General features: G+C 44.3%; 1 protein-coding gene across 1 annotated transcript in view; it reads left to right on the forward strand.

Annotated features, from left to right (window-relative positions):
- CCDC6 (coiled-coil domain containing 6) overlaps positions 1-19948 on the forward strand; it is a 104619-nt gene extending 84671 nt beyond the window's left edge. Inside the window, exons 6-9 of the mRNA XM_006209096.3 lie at positions 3178-3334; positions 5746-5846; positions 14468-14592; positions 15623-19948. Of these exons, the coding sequence (XP_006209158.2) occupies positions 3178-3334; positions 5746-5846; positions 14468-14592; positions 15623-15817 (578 nt within the window). The 3' untranslated portion in view covers positions 15818-19948. The remainder of the gene's footprint in view (positions 1-3177; positions 3335-5745; positions 5847-14467; positions 14593-15622) is intronic.
- The last annotated feature ends 747 nt before the right edge of the window (positions 19949-20695 follow it).

The following is a 20695-nucleotide window of genomic DNA, read 5'->3' on the forward strand; positions in this document are numbered from 1 at the left end:
ATGGGCCCAGCCACACAATCCAGGATGAGTTCCCCACTCAAGGCCCTTCATCACATCTGCAAAGTCCCTTTGCCACGTAAGGCAACTTGTACACAGGCTTCAGGGATTAGGCTGTGGACGTCTTTGGGGGTCCAGTATTCTGTCTAACCCAATACAGGTTTCTGGGCTTACTCTAGTGGGGGAGCCTGGTCCTCTGTATTTTTTTAAATAGAGGTGATTCTGATAGGTACCCAGGGTTGAGAACACTTATGTATGTGGGTTCTGTGAAAACAAATCAAGGAGTTCTCAAATGCTGGTCATCTTAGGTGAGGCTATGTTTTGAGTTTCGGTGGTGTTGGACAGACAGAAGTCTTTCAGCACTGTTTGAACTTCTTTCGGTGCTGTCAGTTGACATTTTCCTTCCTGGTGCAGACTTGCCTTGTGCTCCAGACATAGTTTTTAGAAGACATTTGGGGAGAATTTTTCATTCTCACTGCTTCCTTCCTACTTCACTATTTGGTCTTCGGAGAGACTGCAGATACCAAGAGAGGCATTGATGGGTGCGATTGCAATTTGGTGAGGACAGGGGTGCTGACCCGGAGCTGCAGCACGTGGCATGGAGCTGCTCACACTTGTCTGGGTTGGGTTTAGAGGATGAGTTCATGACTTGTCCTCCTCTACCTGCCTCAGCCTCGTTGGGTCAGATAACCTGGCCTCCTTTGAAAGCTCTTGGGGCACTTGGCCCCTCCCCACCAAGTCCAGCTGTGTCTGAACTTGGAACCCCCTCTCTGAATAGGTTCTCAGCTCTGGTTGAACATAAGAATCCCCTGGGGAGTTTTTGCTGTACTACTGGAGAGGTGTCATCCTGAGGGATTCTGATTTAATTGATTGGCGTGGGGCCTGGGCATCCATATTTTCTAACCACACACTTGAAAGGGAAGGCAAAATGTCCAGGCCACCTTTGGATCATACGGGAACCACCTCTTTGGAGCTGTCTGGAAGCCACCCTCAGTTGACACTGTCTTTGAATGTTGTGAGATGGCTGAAGATGGAGGAGACGGAAGCACGGCCCCTAGTGTGCGAGTGGAGGGAGGAGGATGACTCAGGGGTGTAAATCCAGGTGCCAGCAGAGGGCACCCAAGGCATGCCATGGTGTCCGCCCTGCACCTGGGTCTCTAGCACCCGGAGGCTTTGGGGCTGGTGCCTGCTCTATGCCTCTGGTTTCTGGGCTAATAGCTGAACAACCAGGAAGTCTTCCAGCTGCCACTCCTGGTGACTGATGTTCTTGGCTATAGATCCTTGTCCAGGGATCGCCGCTGCTGGTTCCCCTAGATGCTAAAGGATTGCCATTTTCTTTGAAAGACAGTGTTTCCTCTTGAGCAATTATTCTTGAAGCCTCATGAATCCTCAGTTCTGTGAAGCTTCCCTATTTATGGAAAAGAAAGGCAACCTTCTCTGACAGCCCCTTCTACTTCTAGAAACAGTAAATACTCCGGGAGGCCAATCTCTTGCCTCCTGTAGAGCAAGTGAAAAATTCTGCACGTGTGCATATTTGAGATGAAATAATTTAAATCATTTATATTAAAAGTGTGCTTTGTAAATATTTTCCCAGCATGCCTTCAATTAAAGCGATTTTTGCATCTGGATTAGACAGCAGGGTTTCTGGTTATGTTGAAAACAGCCAAAAAGAATTTAGTGTTTAGTGCACATAATAGTGCTTAATAATTTTGGTATTTTCATTTGAATTTCTAAAATAAGAATACTCAAAAACTCATAGATTCTGTGACGGTGCTGTCTTGGAAATCACTGAACACTTATCCAAAGTCATTATTTGCTAAAAATGCCAGACCTCCGTAGAGTTGCTTAAAAATGAAACTAATTCAGTGGGCTTGGGAGTTGAAGTAGGGTCAGTTTGTGGGAGAGAAATAAATGGCCAGTGTGGCATTGAGCGCCTTCCTTTCTACAGTATGAAACAGTGTCCCATGAGACTGTCTCTTTGACATGGTCATGGCCACTCTGAACTTGTAGTTGTTTTTCAGAAAAGAGAAGTAGATGGAGATTTCACCTTTTCCAAGTTCATTGGCTGAGACGGAAAAGGGGAGGACACGAGAAGATGGGTAGACGCTGAGTTTTGTATTCAGGTTATTTTGGTTACTTAGTAACAACATTCTGTCTAAGGTAGCTGAGATAGGGGTGGGGTAGGGAGGAATGTCTTGTTACCTTTATTGCCAGGGTGTGTCTGTGCCACAGAACCCTGCATGGAGTAACTCAGATGGGCAGGGGTTACAGCAGCTCCAGGTGACTCAGCAGGAGATTCCAGGGCTCCGTGAAGATGTCAGTTCTGCATTCAGATTCCTGGGAAAAATAATCTGGCTGGCTTAGCCTGGGTCCAGCGCTGACCCCGGGGCTGGTCAGCTCTGGCCTGGAGGCCAGTGCTGCAGCAGAGACCTCTACTCACAGGGCAGCTCCCGTGGATGGGGTATCTGACATAAAGAAGATGCCACCCCAAGAACCTGGCTATGTACAGGTCTTTACGTGCTGTCTGACTCAGAAAGACCATGCATAAGTCAGGGAAACAGAGAAACATACACGAGAAATTAGACTTCATTGAAATACTGATCTAAGTTGTTCACTATGTCAGTTTCTAGTTTGATGAAAAGGTTTAAACCGTTACCCAGCGCATTGAGTACACTGGTTCTGTGGCCCCTCTACAGTGCCCTGGGGGTGCGCTAGCAAGTGTGACCAATGGGTGTGCTCCTGTGGGTGACCTACCCCACTGTGTCTGCAGCAGATTAGGTGCCAGGAGGGCAGCCTGTGGGCTGAGCTTGTCTCCCCAGCAGACTCCCTCCCCTCTCAGCTCCCATGGTGTAGAGAGAGCCCTGGTAGCTGCTCAGTCCAGATTTGGCTGCAGCTCCACCATTTCCTTCTCTATGCAAAGCACCAGAGAAGGCGAGGAAGTAGTGAAGATGCCTAACCTCCCAGCACTGCTTTTCATATTTTTTTCTGAATGCAGATCGTTGGTAAAAATCAGTACTTGGAATGGACTTTAAATCCAGGTCTCAGCTGTTTGTGGGAGAATGAGAATGACTCTCTCCAAACACTTCTCTGTCTGTACCACAGGGGCTGGACGGCTGTCTTTTTAAAGAGAGGAGTCTGATGGCCTGGACCGTGGTTTAATTGAGAACTCTGGCTTTTCAGATTCCGAGAAGATGGCCCAGTATCTGGAGGAGGAACGTCACATGAGGGAGGAGAACTTGAGGCTGCAGAGGAAGCTGCAGAGGGAGATGGAGAGAAGAGAGGCCCTCTGCCGCCAGCTCTCCGAGAGCGAGTCCAGCTTAGAGATGGATGATGAGAGGTGCGTGTGTGTCTAATGAGCGTTGGGGAAGCACTAACAAGAGCCCAGCCTCTGGCCTCGCTTCACGTCCATTAGACGTCAACAGAGGTGGCTGAAACGTTGATTTTTCATAGTGGTGAATGCTGTCGCGTCTAAGTGGATGCCAAGAATGGGATAAATGAAGATTGACCCTTCTCCTTAAACACAAAACGATGGAAAAAAATTGCTTTTCCGAAATTACTTGGTGGGAGAGAAATGGAGGCGGGTGTTGTATAGAGAGGCAGTGTTTATATGTGTTGTGGAATTCACCTAATCCTGCCCTGTTAAGGGCACGGGAGCGTCTTAATTCATAGATCTGGTGAGCAGGCGGTGGGACAGCCTGAGGAAGCACTTGCCTACTCAGGGTGAAGGCTCTGCAGGAGGCAGGCGGGGGCTGTTGAAAGCTGCAGCCTTTGCTTTTGTGCACTTGGGAATGTTGGAGCTTTCTGCCACTACTTTTCCATAGTAAAACTAATGCAGTGCGTTTATGTGCTCAAGCCTCAACATCAAGTCCCCTCATTGTCCCGCTGAGAAATGGGCTGAATAAGGGAACCATCCTTTAGTTAACTAGAGAAAACGTCTCAGTGTTTCTCCCTCATCCAGATTTTCCTCTCCTTCACCACCCACCCTCCTCCCCTGCGCTTGGCAGCGAGGTGAGTGTTAGGATTCAACATCCCATGGGACTGGGCAGCCAGTGTCTCAGACCAGGTCTGCCGATGGCCGTGATGACTGTGGTACTGGCTATTGACACTTGAGACCACGTGAGCAATATCATCTGATCCGCACTCAGGCTCTCTTATGAAGTAGATCCAAAAGGCCAACAGGGCTTTTGATTAACTTTCTGTGGACAGTGGTAATATCATTTCATGAAAAATGGAAGATTTTCTATAATGAACATCTACTTTTATAATTTAAAAAAAATTTTTTATAAAAACAGACTAACAGATCATACTATTTTAAATTTCTTCCTCATTTGAAAAGAATAAAGATGATTCTTTTTCTGGAAAGTTTATGTTACAAAACTATCCTGCTTAACTCTGAATTTCACTGATCTGTTTCTGATGGTGTTTCTCTGAAATTCTTCCCTCTAAAAACAATTGTACTAAAAACATCAGCTAGAATACTAAATAGCTTATTAACTACCTTAAGGCACGGAGCAGACCATGTGTTAGCACACACAGCACGTGGTGCTGGGTTTTTAGAAAGACACCCTGAGGTCACACTTCTCACTGGGGTGACAGTAGCTAAAGCTACTTCAGGTTTGCAGACAAATATTTTTTTTCCAGAACTGGTATTCACTCCAGAAGCTTTGCCTTACCTTTTTAGATCAGATTATCCCAAGTAGGGTACAGCTGCCCTGTAAAGACTTCTCTGCCCTCCTTGCTGGGAATGATGATGTCTTAAGTGAGAGAAGAAAAATAGACACCTGAGACATCTACGGGTGTGTTTAATTCCTTGAAGATCGGAGGCTGTCTTAGCTGCGTAGCTGGCTGCAGAGTACCAGAAGTCCGCCCTGGTGGCACCATGGTGGCCTGCACCGGGGAGGGCGGGAAGAGTGAGTGGGAGTAACCCGAGAAGTGCAGACCCAGCTCGGGGCCCGGTTTCCTTGGAGCAGGAATAATGCAGCGTAGAAACGGCACTGACAGAACATCAGGGCTGAGATCGTCCCTGGGGTGGAAATGCCTGTGCACGTGGCCGTTCCTTCCTTTGGCCGTGCGGCCTGTGCAGGGTCGCTCATTAGGGAGTCTCTTGAGCAGAACTTGCTGCTCATCTGCTCTGTGCTTGTCACAAAGTCAGGTCCGATTTGACTTCCGGATCCAGGAAGGAGACAGACACGGCACGGGGCTACCTGCAGTAAGCAGGTGCTTGGCCCGTGCGCCTTTTATTACATCCTGCATTCTGATGCGTGAACGTTTGTTCAGCAAGGCCTGCCTTGTAAACGATTGGCATGCAGCTCACAGGATCACATACCTTTAAGCTTTAATTCGATGACATAAATCTCAGAGGGCTTGTTTGTGTTTGCCTTTCGGATCACAGTTTAAATGTAGCCACTAGAACGTGGATGTGCCTGTGGTTCCTGGGACGGTGGAGGTGAATTTCTGTGTAGCTGTTGTGTGATGGTGGGAAGCCTGGTCCTCTCTGTGGCACGGTGCAGCTCTGTCAGCAGGAAGCACCCCAGATTTCCTGACCTATAGCCCTGGGAGAGAGCTCTGCCCCGCAGTGGAGCAATGTGACCCTGCAGGCTGTTGTTTCGGGTCTCCTAGCTACAGCATCGCATTCTAAACACTCAGGACTTTGACCTCAAGATGTGAACCCCAAACATTTTCTCATAGGAGCTTTGTTCAGAGCTGTTGGAATGCAGGCTGTTCTCACCATGCCTCCCCTCCTCTTAGGTATTTTAATGAGATGTCTGCACAAGGATTAAGACCTCGCACTGTGTCCAGCCCGATCCCTTACACGCCTTCTCCGAGCTCAAGCAGGCCGATATCACCCGGTGAGTACGTGCTCTGGCCTCCTTCTGTGCCGGGTTTCTGCTGCATGTAACAGGCATCGCTGAGTGTGCTACAAGGGAACATACAAAAATCTTGTGAACAGATTGGTCATGTGTTCTCCAGGAACATCAGAAACAATCAATACTATCATGAGTGAGTGATAGTATTAGCTTGAAATGTTTAAGCATAAATGTTACAGTGCCTACTGGTTTTCTTTTTCTTTTTCTTTTTTTTATAACCAAAGTAATTTAAGTCTACAAAACCTTTTCAGAAAGACTGTCGTTGACTATGAGGTCAAGTGCCAGTGGAGCGACAAAAACCTTGAGCAGATTCCTAAGATGCATGAAAACAAATCTTATGGATTCTCGCATTATATTCTATACACATTATCTCAATTTTAGCTTCAGAATAATTAACCCAGGCATCATGTTAAAAATGAGGAAGCAGTAGACGGCTGCTCTCTGTCTATGGAGTGTGTGTCTACTTTTAGTTTGAACTAAACACCCAACACTGCACCTTTTGGCCTTTCTTTCCTCCTGAGACAACCTGCACTCGGTCTATGGAGTGTACATCTTTCTAAATAAATCTACTTTTACTCAAAAAAAAAAAAATGGGGAAGCAGTGGTTCGGAGATTCAGTAGCCACGGGTCCCGTGGCCGGGAGCGGGCAAGGCAGGGTGTGCCTTGTTTCCAGAGCCTGTGGTCTCTGGAGCATGAGCAGCCTCCTAACACTTGCAGCGATGGGTGAGGGGGCTTGGCCCTAGGAGGCTGGCCGTGCAAGAAGGAGCTGGCTTTGCTCCTGCATCTGGCTTTGCTCTGGAGCTCAGAAGCCTTTCCCTCAAAGGCATGCTTGTCTTCCTCTGACCCCGAAAACTCTCTCCCCGGGGTCTCTGGCTTGGTACCAGCACAGCGTGGGCCTTTTGGGCCAGGAGGGCAAGTAAATGATCCAGCAGGGAAGAAAGAGGAAGTGGGGGTGGGCGCTGGCGAGTGGAGTGAGGGGAGGAAAGATGAGGTAGCCGGCCAGCGGACTGTGTCTTGTGACCCAAGTGACGAGACTGATCTTCTTGTGCTCGCTGGTAAACAGACTTTCAACAGAATTGGGGGGGGGGGCAGGGCAGGAGGCGGAGGGGCAGTTTCACAGCAGAAGAAGTGGGGTGATGACATGGAAGGGTGACAGCAATCAAGGTTTTGTGGTTTTGGACAGGAATGCAGCTTCCTATTAGGTGACATCTCATTTCGTCTTTGGTAATAATGAGACCAGGGGAATGCCCTTCTAGTGGACGGGGAAATGGGGCAGTGGTGCCAGCGGCTGCAGAGAGTGGGACGTAGAGATGGTGTGCTTTTATGAGTTTAGGGTCCAGCCCAGCATGAGCTACTGTGACTTTTTGTTTTTTAAGAAGAGAAATTAAAAAAAAAATCCAACTCAAAGTGTGCAGCTTTTGTCCACTTCAGGCCAGCATGCTCCCCAGCATTGCAGGGCGGAGTGAAGAGGTTGGCTGTTTGCCAACGAAGAGGACTTTCTCTGGTGGGTCAACAGGGTGATCATCACTCTTCTTCTTGCCTGAAGGATGTTCCTGAATGCTTCTCCTACTCTGCAGTGGCTGTTAGGTCTCTCCAGAAGCTTCTCTTCCTCGCTGCCTCTCAGTTGTCCCCAAATAGCGCTTGGGTTTCATTACCAGGATAAAGGTCATCTTTGCCTTCTGATTTATGTGTGTAGAAGGAAGTCATAAGTTAGGAAGAAGCAATATGGGGGGTGGCTTTTGCAGTCGGTAGTGACGCTGATTCATATGAAGTATAGTTTAATGTTCTGTTTGATTTGTTTAAACCTAAAGAACTCTTTAGAGGTTTGTGATTTTCAGTTCGTTAAATATAATGTTGTGGTCACTGAAGAAAAAAAAAAACCAAAGTCAGACCGTGGTTGGGAGTATTAACTTCTATGGTAATAAATACTCGGCATCTTACTCCTTGTACAGAATTTTGGCTTTTACTGCCCTGGTCCCTGTAGTGTGGGCTTGCTTGTATAGGCAGGCTGTTTGGTTTTCCCTTAAACTACATCATAATAGGTAACACTGAGGTTTTTTTTTCTTCTTTCAGCCAGCCTAGGTGAGAACATTTGTGTCCTGTTTTAAGTTCTGTAATATCATCAGAGTAGATTTTAATCTCCTATTTGGCAGTGGAATTACTCCTATTTTAATCTAGTCCATTGCTGTCCTATACATAATACACATTAGCAAAATCTTCTTTTCACATTAGTTTTTACTAGAAGAAGTTGTGGTTCTCAGCATTAAGAATTTCTACTCACTTCCTTAGTGGAATGATGCTGTTTAGGTTGTTTTCATTTCCATTTTAAGCATTTCAACTCTTCTTCCTCCCTCATCATTTCTGCTCGACGTTGGCAGTCTTGCATTCTCAGCAGCTTACTGGGATATTTTAAGTGCTGTCTCACAATTTGATTGAGAGGTATGATTCCTAGAATTTATGAATGGTCCTCTTCTTGATTGTATGTGGACTTAGGGAGACGTGTGTAGGTTATATATGGGGACAGTATTACTTTTCAACAATTGTTTTTCAGATTGTTCATTGTTTTATACAGTCTGAGTTGTGTATGTAGTCCCAGTTGGTGTGCCTACGTCAGGCATGGGGAATAATGAAGTTTTTAGAAGGGGTCTACACCCTACTAGCAGCAAGCATACCTATCGCCCAGATCTTGGTTTCTGATTGCATTCTCCACTGAGAAGAACTGAGGCTCCATGTAGCAATGGCTGTTCCTAGGGCCTGGAGCAGGGGATGCACAAGATGAACCTGGACAGTCTGGCAACGCCAGAAAGTAAGCAGGAGCTCAGAAACAACAAGTTGAGGGTTGTGTCCAAGAGACCCAGGCGCCGAGAGAGCTCCCAGTGGCCAAAATGGGAACAACTGGAGCAATAAAATAAACAATATTAGATGATAACCCAAACATAGAACAAATATCCGTCAGTTCACACTGATTATTAAATAAGTGACTGAATAAGCAAATAAATGAGGGGGAAGAGATAAATCTCCCATATAGAAGAATTTCAAATAATTTACATAGATTCTCTATCCTCAAGGCAGTGAAATAGCTCCCCACCCTAAGTGTGGACAGAACATAGGGAGTTCTTTCCAAAGAATACAGTATGAAAGGGAGGGAGAAGAGGGCCTTCACAATGGAGAGTCTCGGCGGACACTGCCCCAGCCTGGTGGGCAAGGTCATCTTCCACAGTGGTCAGTCATGTCGGTGATGCGTTCCCTTGACAAGTGATGAGGAGGGCACTCTACCTCTGTGGTCTTCCTCCCCCAAACCCACAACTTCAGTCTACCCATGTGGAAAACATCAGACAATTGAGGGACATTCTGTCTGTAGCAAACTGGTCAACATACCTTAAAACTGACAAGGTCATCTAGAAAGAGGAATACTGAAGACCTGTCTCCGCCAGGAGATGCCTCAGGAGGCATGACAGCTAACTCTAACGTGACATCCTAAGTGGGTTCCTAGAACAGGACCAGGACACTAGGTGAAACCTCGGTATGGACCTGAGTTAATAATAAGGCATCAATATTGGTTTATTGGTTATGACGAAGGTACCATACTAGCATGAAAGGTTAATAATAGAGAATCCGAGTATGTGACATGCAGGAACTCTCTGTATTGTTTTTGCCCCTTTTTGTAAACCTAAAACTGTTATAAAAAATTAAAAATTTATTTTAAAAAAAGCTACTGAAACAGATGAGATCACTTAGTCATGGAAGATAGAGGGAGAAGAGAAAAAACCCTCCCATCTGCTCCTGAAGTGACTCTAATATTTTAAGGTCAAGTACAGGAGGAAACCTGGCAAAGGAAATGGGACATTACCACCAGGGAAGGGGAAGGAAAGTAGGTGTACGAGGTCCCTGGAGTTAAGACACAGCATTTCAGCAAGGGGAGTGGTCAGCCCTGTCCGTCATTGCTCTGAGGTCAGGTGAAATGAGGAGTGGAGAATAGCAGTGTGGCTGGCAGCACGGGAACGCCGCTGACCTTGGCAGGAGCAGCCTCGATGGAGCGATGGAGACAGAGCCAGATGGGGAGCGTTAACGAGGAAGTCATATCTCTAGGGTATGAAGGTTTATAGGGGCGGTGCTTTCATGTGTGACTTATCAAACTAAAATATCTTCCAGGGAAAAAAAGGTGCCTGCCTTCAGTTGGTTCTACATTGTTTTGTTTTTTGTTTTTAGCAAAGATTTGTTAGAGGAAATTTGGAGGCAGTCAGACAGGCATAAAGAAGCAGAAGTCAAGTCACCCAGAATCCTTTTATCCAAGGGCAGTGTTAATAGTTCAGTGTTGTTTTCAAGTGTCCCCTCTCCCTGTCCCCCACTCCTCTTACAGTTTTCCTTTAGGTAGTTGGTTTTCTATGGATTGTACATGTCTGTCTCTTGCTTCATTTTGCTTGGTGTTTTTTGGTCATGAATTGCTTTAGTGAATCATTTTGAAAATTTGCAGTCTTGAGCTTGTGGACAATGAAATAAATCTTAAATAAATTTTTACTTAATGCACTTCTGCATTTCTGTATCAGAGCAAGAGCAGTTTATTCCAGCACTAGCTTCACAGAACCATCGTGTTCTATTCAGGAGGTGTTTTCAACCTAGGTTTTGGGGGGATTCTTATCTTTTATTATATTCCTGGGCCAGAGGATCAGGTGCATGATGATTAGAATTTAAAGGAAAACAGAACTTAGTAAGACACGATCTCCGGCAATTTTATGTATTTTATATAACTAGAAAGTTAAGTAGTCGTACCACCACTCAATCACAGGTTACCCAGCAATAAAAAGAAATTAACTTAATACGCATAGTAACTTGGATGGATCACAGGGGTGTTTTGATGAATGAAAAACTGACCTCAAGGGTTTATAGACCACGTGATTTCATTTCTGTAACATTCTCAAAGTAACAAAATGACAGTGATGGAGAATAGATCAGTCGCTGCCAGAGGTTAGGGTTAGAGAGAAGGTGTGACTGTTAAAAGGACTAACACAGGGGAGTTTCTTTGTGGTGATGTGATAGTTTTGTATCCTGATTGTGGTGGTAATTACTTGCCTCTACACATGTGGTGAAATTACATTGAACTGTGTACACATGCGCGCACACGCGCGCACGCACGTACACACAGTACATTAGAAACTAATGAAATCCCAACACAGCCTGCACCTTAGTCACTAGTATGAGACCAACGTCAATTTCCTGGCTTTTGACCATATGCTGTGGCTCTGTAAGCTGTTGTTGGGGGAATCTGGGTGAAGGGTATGCAGGGACCCTGTAATATTTTTGCAACTTCTTATGAATCATAAACTATTTCGAAATAAAAGATTATGATAAAATTAAGTTACAGTGTTTAAAAGGCTAAATAATTTTAAAAAGAGACTCGAAGAAAGCCGTGCCAGCTGGGAGAGCTTTTGAGCTGAGCCTTGAAGGAGCGGTTTAGCAAGCTGGAACTTGCTGAGCCCTCACTTTGTGCCAGGCCCTCATTTTATCCTCACAGCAACTTAGGAGGGCACTGTGATAATCCCATTTTACAGTTGAGGGGTCTTCTGTCCACTGTCACTCAGCGCCATGAGGTAAAACTAGAGTCCGAGATGATGTGACAGTCAGCTCTAGATTCTGGGCTCTTTGCTCCTTCAAAGGCTGAGTGAGGTCCTGGTGGACAGGGGAGAAGGAGGGACCAGGTCCTGTGGTAAAGAGAAGACAACAGGCAAAGGGCAGAATCAAGATCGGTAAGTTTACTATGGTTCTTCTCCCCACCCAGGAGCCCTGCTCCCCATAGATCTCATTCATCTGATTTGGGGTCAGGCGAGGGCTTCGATACGCGGTACTGTGAACAACTAATCTAGACCAAACCCAGATAGTTTGGAGCCAAATGCAAGCCTTTCTAATAGCCCAAGAGAGATTTTTTTTTTTTTAATTTAGGTCGGCAATAGGAAGTCTTTGAAGATTCTTGATTAGCAGTTTAACACATTCATAATTAGCCTTGTAATACTGGACAATAGGCTTAATCTTATTATTGCTTTTTAAAATTACAAATTGAACCCCGTGAGCTTCTCTATCTGGGGATAAGGATTCGCTTTCAAAGCCTTTCTCCTAAATGTCATCATTTTCATAAGAAATGAAATTAGGGTTGTATTCCCCCAAGGCTGTTTAAAGAAAATCTCTTCTCTCCCGCAGCTGAACAAAGTCCTTGTGATACAAACAAAAATCACAGTAAATGACCACTTAGCTCCCAAAGACTTGTGTTTTACCCTGGACCTCCATTTTGTAAATGGGAACCCAAAATCCACAGTTGGAAATGGAAATAGGTCAGATAGAAAGCAGCTCTAGGTGACAGTCAAACCAAGAAATAGAGGGGAGAGTGTAGCTTAGTGGTAGAGTGCATGCTTGGCATGCACAAGGTCCTGGGTTCGATCCTCAGGACCACCACTAAAAAAAAATAAATAAATAAAAATAAACTTAATTGCCTCCCCCACCCTAAAAAAAAAACAAACTTAAATTGCAAAAAACCAAGAAATAAAATCCTTAACATGAGCTGTTGAGGGCACAGACAAGTTGTGGGATAGGACAACTGAAGGTAGAAGGGGCACTTGTGGCATATATATGGCTTTTGTTTCCTTCATTAAATATCCTGAAGTTGCCAGGTTCTCACTGGTGCTTTTTGTTTGCCTTTGTGGCTGCTAAACACACACACACACACACACACACACACACACACACACACACACACACACACACACACACACACACACACACACACACACACACACACACACACACACACACACACACACACACACACACACACTGGTTGTGTCTCATTATTACCGCTGTATCTTTTCACACTTTCCCTTTTCTTCCATCTGATTTTTACTTCTTTACTCTATTTTTTCCACTTTATTCTCATTTCTTCTCACATCTGCTGCTGCTTTTGTACATCTCAGTTGGACTGTTGGACTCTTGTCATGGCTTGACTTTGTTTTTTTTGTTTTGTTTTGTTTTGTTTTAAGTTGAGATAAGAACGCTTAGCATGAGATCTACCGTTGTAACAAACTGTTAACCACAATGCAGCATTGTTAAGTAGGCCCAGTGTTGTGCAGCAGATCTCTAGAACTTACTCTCATATAATTGAACCTCTGTGCCCATTGAACAGCAATCCCCTGTTGCCTCCCCTCCAGCCCCTGGCAGCTACCATTATGCTCTCTGCTTTTGTGTGTTTGACCCAGACACCTCATGCAAGCGGTATCATGCGGTATTTGTCCTTCGGGGACTGGCTTCTGTTAATTAGCATGAAGTCCTCCAGGTTCATCCGTGTTCTCTTTGAAAAGACTTTTCTTCGTTTTAGAGGTCGAATAATGTTCCATTGCATGTATATACCATGTTTTCTTCATCCACTCATCTGTTGATGAGCATTTAGGTTGTTTCTACATCTTGGTTATTGTGGATTATGTTTCAGTGAACATGTGGGTACAGATTTCTTTTCAAGATCTTGATTTCAGTTCTTTTGGATAAATATCCAGAAGTGGGATTGCTGGATCATATGGTAATTCTACTTTTAATTTTTTGAGGAACTTCCATACTGTTTTCCACAGTGGCTGCACCAATTTACATTCCCACCGACAGAGCACGGGGTTCCCATTTCTCTGCTTCCTCATCAACACTTACCTTTTCTTTTCCCTGATGAGTAGTTGATTAGTGATGTTGAACATCTTTTCTTGTACATATTGGCTGTTAGAGAAATACCCTTTTTTTTAAAGTTTTTTGGGGGGGTAATTAGGCTTATTTATTTATTTTTTTAATGGAGGCACTGGGGATTGAACCTAGGACCTTGTGCGTGCTAAGCATGCACTCTACCACTGTGCTATACCCTCCCCCCTGGAGAAATGTCTATTTAAGTCCTTTTAAAATTAGATTCTTTGTTTATTTGCGGTTGAGTTGTAGGAGTTCCTTATATGTTTTGGATACTAAGCCCTTTTCTGATATGTGGTCTGTAAATATTTTCTCCCATTCCATAGGTTACCTTTCTGTTGATTCTTTCCTTTGCTGAGCAGAAGCTTCTCTGTATGATGTAATCCCACTTGTCTGTTTTTGCCCTTGTACCTGTGCTTTTGGTGTCCTATCTAAGAAATCATTGCCAAGACCAGTGTCATAAATGTCCCCCGTGCTTCCTTCTAGGAGTTTTAAGGTTTCAGGTCTTATGTTTAGGTCTTTAATCCATTTTGAGTTGATGTTTGTGTGTGGTGTAAGATAGGAGTCCAGTTTCACTCTTTTGCATGTGGATCTCCAGTTTTCCCAGCACCATTTGTTGAAGAGACTGTCCTTTCCCTGTTGCGTATTCTTGGCACCTTCGTTGAAGACCATTTGACCATTTGTGTGAGGGCTTATTTCTGGGCTATTTGTTCCAGGGCTTGGCTGTTCCATCCCTTGTTATCCATCCAGCAGGCCATTGGGTGAGCCCACTGCTTCTCTCATCTATTTTCATTTTTGTGGGTGACTAAGAACTTCTGCATTTTACAGCCTCCTAGATGCTTGAAGACTCCAGATAATTGAGTTTGAAATAATACATACAAATTGTTGTTCTATTTCAGGTCTCTCATATGCAAGTCACACAGTTGGTTTCACACCACCAACTTCACTGACTAGAGCTGGAATGTCTTATTACAATTCTCCAGGTCTTCACGTGCAGCATATGGGAGCATCCCATGGTATCACAGTGAGTATCTCCAGGGCAGGAAGCAGCACTGACGGTGGCAGCAACCGGTCCTCCGTGGGAGGCCAGCATTGATGTCCTTGGACATGCACCTTTCTTCCCTCCTGCTGTCAGTTCACCTTAAACTTCTAGACACCTCCCAGCAGTCTGATACTGCATTCTGGTGCTGAAACTAAAATCCTTCCCAGGACGCAGAACTTCACCTTCACTTTCTGTGAAAAATTGCCCTTTGTGAAACATAATTTGAACTCTGGCCAATGCCTCGACTGAACTCTGGCCAACTCCTTGCCATAATGAATTATTGTTGGTTGCCATAATGTCTAAAATATTTATTGTCTGCACCTTAACAGTTCACTGACCCTAAATATTCTTCCTGAAATTAGACTTATTTCAAGTTTAACTCAGAATTTTCTTCCCTGGAATTAGAAGGAATCTTAAGAGCATCTGGTTAAAACTCTGTTCAGGGGAGTGTTTTCTGTAGAGCTGGTTGTTTAGTTGACTTACCGAGCAATTGGACTTGTAGCTCATAGGGGTTTGAGTGCAGGGTAGAATTGAGGGTGTTCCCGATGAGGGAATCTTGAAAAGAACTCTCCTGTAAAAGCACGGAAGCAAAAGGAAGGTATTTCTGAAGTAGTTTCGCTGATTTGATGAGCTTTACGTAAAAGTGGGGACATTTTTGGTTGAGCTACAGCTTTCAGGATGTTGAACACTTGTTTGAGTGATAGAAGGAACTGGGGGTATAAAATGGACAGAAGAGATTTAAGGGGAGGACGTGACCGTGGTTTTTAATTTTAGGACGGTCACGGTAAGGGTTTGGTCAATGCCAGTTTCATAGCTCTTTCTAGGTGTAAGTGTAAACTCTGCCTCGTCTAAGTTTTCATTACCAGCTCAGAAACTCGCAGTGACGGACACGGGCATCGCCAGCGTTGTGTCTCCGCTGGTCCGCACCGCCCCAGCCGCAGCTCCGGCGCAGGCTGCGGGCGAAGCGAGCCGTCTGCACGCAGACTGACCTGCTGTTCTGTCCTCCCTGCAGAGGCCTTCGCCGCGGAGAAGCAACAGCCCTGACAAATTCAAACGGCCCACGCCGCCTCCGTCTCCCAACACACAGACCCCGGTCCAGCCACCGCCGCCTCCGCCGCCGCCGCCCATGCAGCCCACGGTCCCCTCGGCAGCCACCTCGCAGCCCGCCCCCTCGCAACATTCGGTGCACCCTTCCTCCCAGCCTTAATGCATGTGCTTGGTCCGACTCTCGCGTTGGGACTCGTGCAGTGGAGCCGTCTCCTCTACGCCAAAGGCTTCCTCCCCTGGCATATTTGGATCTGACTTATTTGCACTGAGGTTACCTAGGCTTCACTTTTCATTGTGTTGTAAACGTTTGTCGGAGACGCAGCCAGTGTTGTGGGTCTACAACACTAACCAGACGACTCTTTCCATCGGTGTTTTACTTGAATCTACATGTACGTCCATTCCCTGGCTGGAACATCGGCTATCCGGTATTTGGTAGTTCAGCAGCAGTGTGCAATTTTCGCTTGGCCCCAGAGCTTCATTTTCCTGGCTTTTAGGTTTGTGAAATAAAAAGGGATATCTTTTTTTATATTTTTTCCCATGAATTTGCAGAAAATTACGGAGCTGTTATTGCCCTCTCCCCCATTATAATGGTGTTTACCAAACATACCAGTAATTCAGCACTACAGTTCAGACCTTTGAAAATCGAGCTTTCAGTGTAGAATGGGAAGTCAGAGGGGTCAGTGCCCAAGACAGTATATTGTTTAATAGAGCTTTCTGCAGATACACTTTGTATAGATTATTTTCAGTGTATATCGACATCCATGCCTCTGGTAAAACAGCCCAAGGCAATGGATCACATGGCTGTACCTTTTCCAGGTACATGGGGCGGATGATGATTGTATATCAAGGTGTGAGTCTCTCTTTATCCTGGATTTAATCTACGAGACTGGCCCCTCTCACGTGAGTTGATAAATGTTGGCCTACCCACCAGAGGTTGCGGTGGCTGATGAGAACGTGCTGTTTGATTTCTGCTTGCAGAAGGCAATGTGATTGTAACAAAAACAGCTATTTTCCCTTTCCGGTCTTTATTTGTGTTCCCCTAAAATAGAGTTCAGACAGATATTTTAAAGGTGCAAAATACTATTAGAAAATACTATTTGAAATGAACATTATAGGAATATCTTGGCATAATGGCCAACAAAATACTTTATTGCTTGGCAGAAAAGAGAAGAGGTGTAGAGGAAAGTAGCACATTAGCATTGAGGACTGCTTATTTCGCCCAGTAAAAGCAAGTGCAGTGTACAAAGAAGTATATTCTGAATACGTTATTTCCATTCATTTAGCACAAATAAATCATTTGGTTTCACTTTAAAGTGGAACATGGTGAGTCACTCTTTTCTTAACACTCGCAACATCTTTATTTTTGCTTTTCAGCAGTTGCTGTTTTGTACTTTGGTAGTAAAGTGATTTTTACCACCTGTGTTTGCATATTTATATATGCTGTGGACAAAAAATAACTTACTAGAGAATGTATATTTTATGATGAGAATGTGTATCTGTTGGATATAATCAGAGAACTGAAAACTAATTTATCCGTCACTTTTAAGAGTCCCTGTTTTGTGACGACCATCTCCAACAGCTAGCTCTTTACTGAACACACTCCTAAGCATAAGGAACCATGACATTGTAGATATTTAATGTTGTACAGTAGAGGAACCTCCATTTTTTGCCTTCAAGTGCATATTTAAGAGTTACAGAATGAAGAGAAGGCTTGTTGGGTAATAGTGTTGGACTAGCATCTCAAGAACTTGAGAGTAAAAGCATCAGTAGGAGTGTTCACCCCTTGCAGCTTACACCCCCGAACTGAGAACATCTCTCCTCAATTGTTGGGAAGAAATTGTAGATCTATATCAATGTTTATTTATAATGTGTAATATACATAATCATAGTACAGTTCTCAAATACAGGGAAGAGGTTTGGCATTTAATTATTGAGGCTTGAGGTTTTTAATTTGAGCAGACAGGGTCATATCCAACCTGGGGATTTCACCAACAGCTCACTGTCTCCCTCCACCCACCCCCTTGGTACATGGCCATTCTGAGGAATTCTGAGAACAGGCAGACAGACAGATGTTGCCTTCATGGTACAGTTCTCAGTTTTCCTTACAGGAGAAATATGGTATATGTTTACAAGAATCTTAGGAGATGGTAGGTTTCAGTGCTTTTAGATAGTGTCTTGCACTCACCCAAGTGATGTAACCATCTTCCCTCCGCTTGCTGGCTATTTAGTTACTTCCCGAAAGCACAAAAGTCAAAACATTGCCATATGGTGGTGACTGAAAAAGCACTTGGAGTGAGCAAACAGTTCCTGATAAACGCCTTTTAGAGACAGGTTCTTGACATCCGGACTTCTGCAGAAATGTAGTGCTGGTTTCCCTAGACTAGTCATTTCATTTCAAAATAAAACACAGCTCCTTCAAACAGCACTCTGTCGCCATAAATCCAGTTGCCTCTCCCGGCCAACATTTGGAATTGATAGAACAAACACTACTATTTTGAATTGCAGCTGTCTCACGTCCTGTTAGTTTTATGACCCCGTGTGGAGCCTGTCACACTTGGGCTGTCCCTGCTAGAGCAGTTTCTTGGCAATTGTTTAGCCCCCAGGGACCCCTTAGGTTCAGATCTCAAACCACAGGGGCTCTTACCCATAGAAGCTTATTTACCTTGGGCGCTTCTGGGCCTAAATGTGGTTCCTGCTGTTTGCATTGCCCACCCGCCGAGGGTAGCCCTGGACTGACTCCCAGAGGCCTCCGAAGGCAGGTGGGAGCAACAGCAGGTTCAGGGGCTTCATTTTCCTGTCTGGCTGACAGAGACCCTCGGCTACCACTGTGCTGCTAATAGGATAAATACGCCAGATCACCACGCCTTTATACAAAACCAGATTACTTTCCCTGATACCTGACGCCTCTCTGGGCTCTGATTGCTCTCTCTCATCAAGCATGCTGGCGTTCTAGACAGAATTATAGAAATTTGGCAGATGGCAGAATTATTTAAGATTTAATTGGACTCGATCCTCTGTTAACTGAAAGGAGTTTCAAATTCTGAGCTCCTGAGAGACTGACCACAACCATGAAATGAATGTGAGACCAGAATGTGGCTTTGACACCAAGTGCTGCTGACCCTTTGTAATTGGCTTCTGATTTGACCAGAGAGAATTGATAATGTGAATTTCTTGTTAACTGTTCCACTGTAGGAAAATAGACTACGTATCGCCCTTTGTTAGGTAGACATGAACTTCTCCTGCACGAAGCCTTGCTTGTAGAGGACGCCCCCAGTAAGGCAAGAAAAAGCATAGTAACTTGTGCTTTGAGAGCTCAATATTTTTATCTCATCAGTACAGAAGAAATATTTCTATGTAACTTAATCTTCTGTCTAGTACTTATAGATAACCAACACTGAAAACTTTGTAGTGATGACTACCAAAGAAATGCATAGTAAAACAACCATTTATTTCCAAATTATTAAAGAGCCAGCCATTGACGCTGCTACGTGAGTTCCATGCTCAAGAGCCATTATAAGAGATTAAGGGGTTTTTAGGTTTTGGGGTTTTTTTTGTTTGTTTATTTGGGTTTTTTTTCCAGTTTTTTCTCTTTTCTCTTTACTTTTTTTTTTGGTAAAACATACACACACAGCTGTTTGCATAAAATTATGGGGAGCATTTTTCTGAATGCTCAGCAGTCGTGGTTAACTGCCAAGCCCTGGTTGCCTCTTGTAGGCAATGAAAGGAATCCTATGTTCATGATAGTGTGGGTGCTGTGTGTGTGCACGTGTGTGTGTGTGTGTGTGTGCATTCATGCCTTAACTCGGGTTACTGCTCAACTTCAGTTCTTGACTTAGTCTGCACTGTCATCTGGATTGTATTGTACATCTCGATCTGAACTTCATCCTGGCAAAAACAAAGTTGCAGGCACAACAGTGTAAAAATACCTTCCTCCAGAAGAGGATTGGATCAGGTTGACCCTGAGCCTTCTTTGGACTTTATTTGGAGCTAGGCATGGAAAGCAAAAGTGGACTGTCACGTGGAAAGACGTCAGCGAGGAAGAGAGGAGAGCCGAGTGCTAGCATGTCTTTTGCCTCCACATATCTGTGCACACTGTACGTCGTTCATGATAGCTTGTCTACAACTTGACTAGGTTGGAGTTCTGGTAATAGTGGCAATCTTGACATTCTTGGTCAGAGTTTAGAGAGATGTAAGACTTCCAATTAATGTCTTATTTACTTCTTTATGTTGATTAGTCTTTGATACATGTGCTGAATCAGAAACCTAAATAAAGATAATTTTTTAAAATGAACCTCTTGAGCCTTAAACCCTGTCTCTTTCTTTCTGATCTTTGAGTTAGAAAATGAACATTGTTTCCAGTTGCTTCTGACAGACGTACAACTGAATCCTAAAGGCTGCCTTAGAAAGGGAACTTAAGAAGAGGACGCCAAAGTGGCTGGTACTGCTCTGTTTCTTCATCAGGATGCTGTTACGTGGATGTATCGAGTTTTTAAAAATTCCTGGCACTGTATGTGTATGACTTGCGCACCATTTCAAAGCTGTGTTGTATTTCTATTGAAAACCGTAAAAATAGGATATTGTGAAAAGGAAAGGAAAATCACAATCCTTGCTAAAATGTTACATATAAACAGATACATGTGTATATGCACGCACACACGTGTGTAGTCAGGCTTTGGAAATTATGTTTGGTGTGTTAGCTTATTCTTACATCTTGACTGTATGATTGTCCCTTCCTACCTGTAGGAAGCATGTCTTTAGAATCAGTTTTCGGTTTGAGTACCAGTTCCTTCACTGGCTCAGTGACTTAACCTCCCTGGAACTCAAGTTCCTTAGCTGTGAAAGTAATATTACATACTTTGCTAAGACGAGAAAATTGAGATGAAACCTCTAGTGCAGTCCTTCACACACCCAGTAAGACACAGACACAGCCCTTCCAAGTCTCTTCATCTAGGAAGACAGTTACAATGAATATTTGGAGTGTGGTTTTATACATGTTTGGCAGGATGTATTTTACCCAGTTGCATTTTAGTAAGCACCC

The sequence above is a fragment of the Vicugna pacos genome, chromosome 11 (assembly GCF_048564905.1).
Source record: "Vicugna pacos chromosome 11, VicPac4, whole genome shotgun sequence".
NCBI classification, from domain to species: Eukaryota; Metazoa; Chordata; class Mammalia; order Artiodactyla; family Camelidae; genus Vicugna; species Vicugna pacos.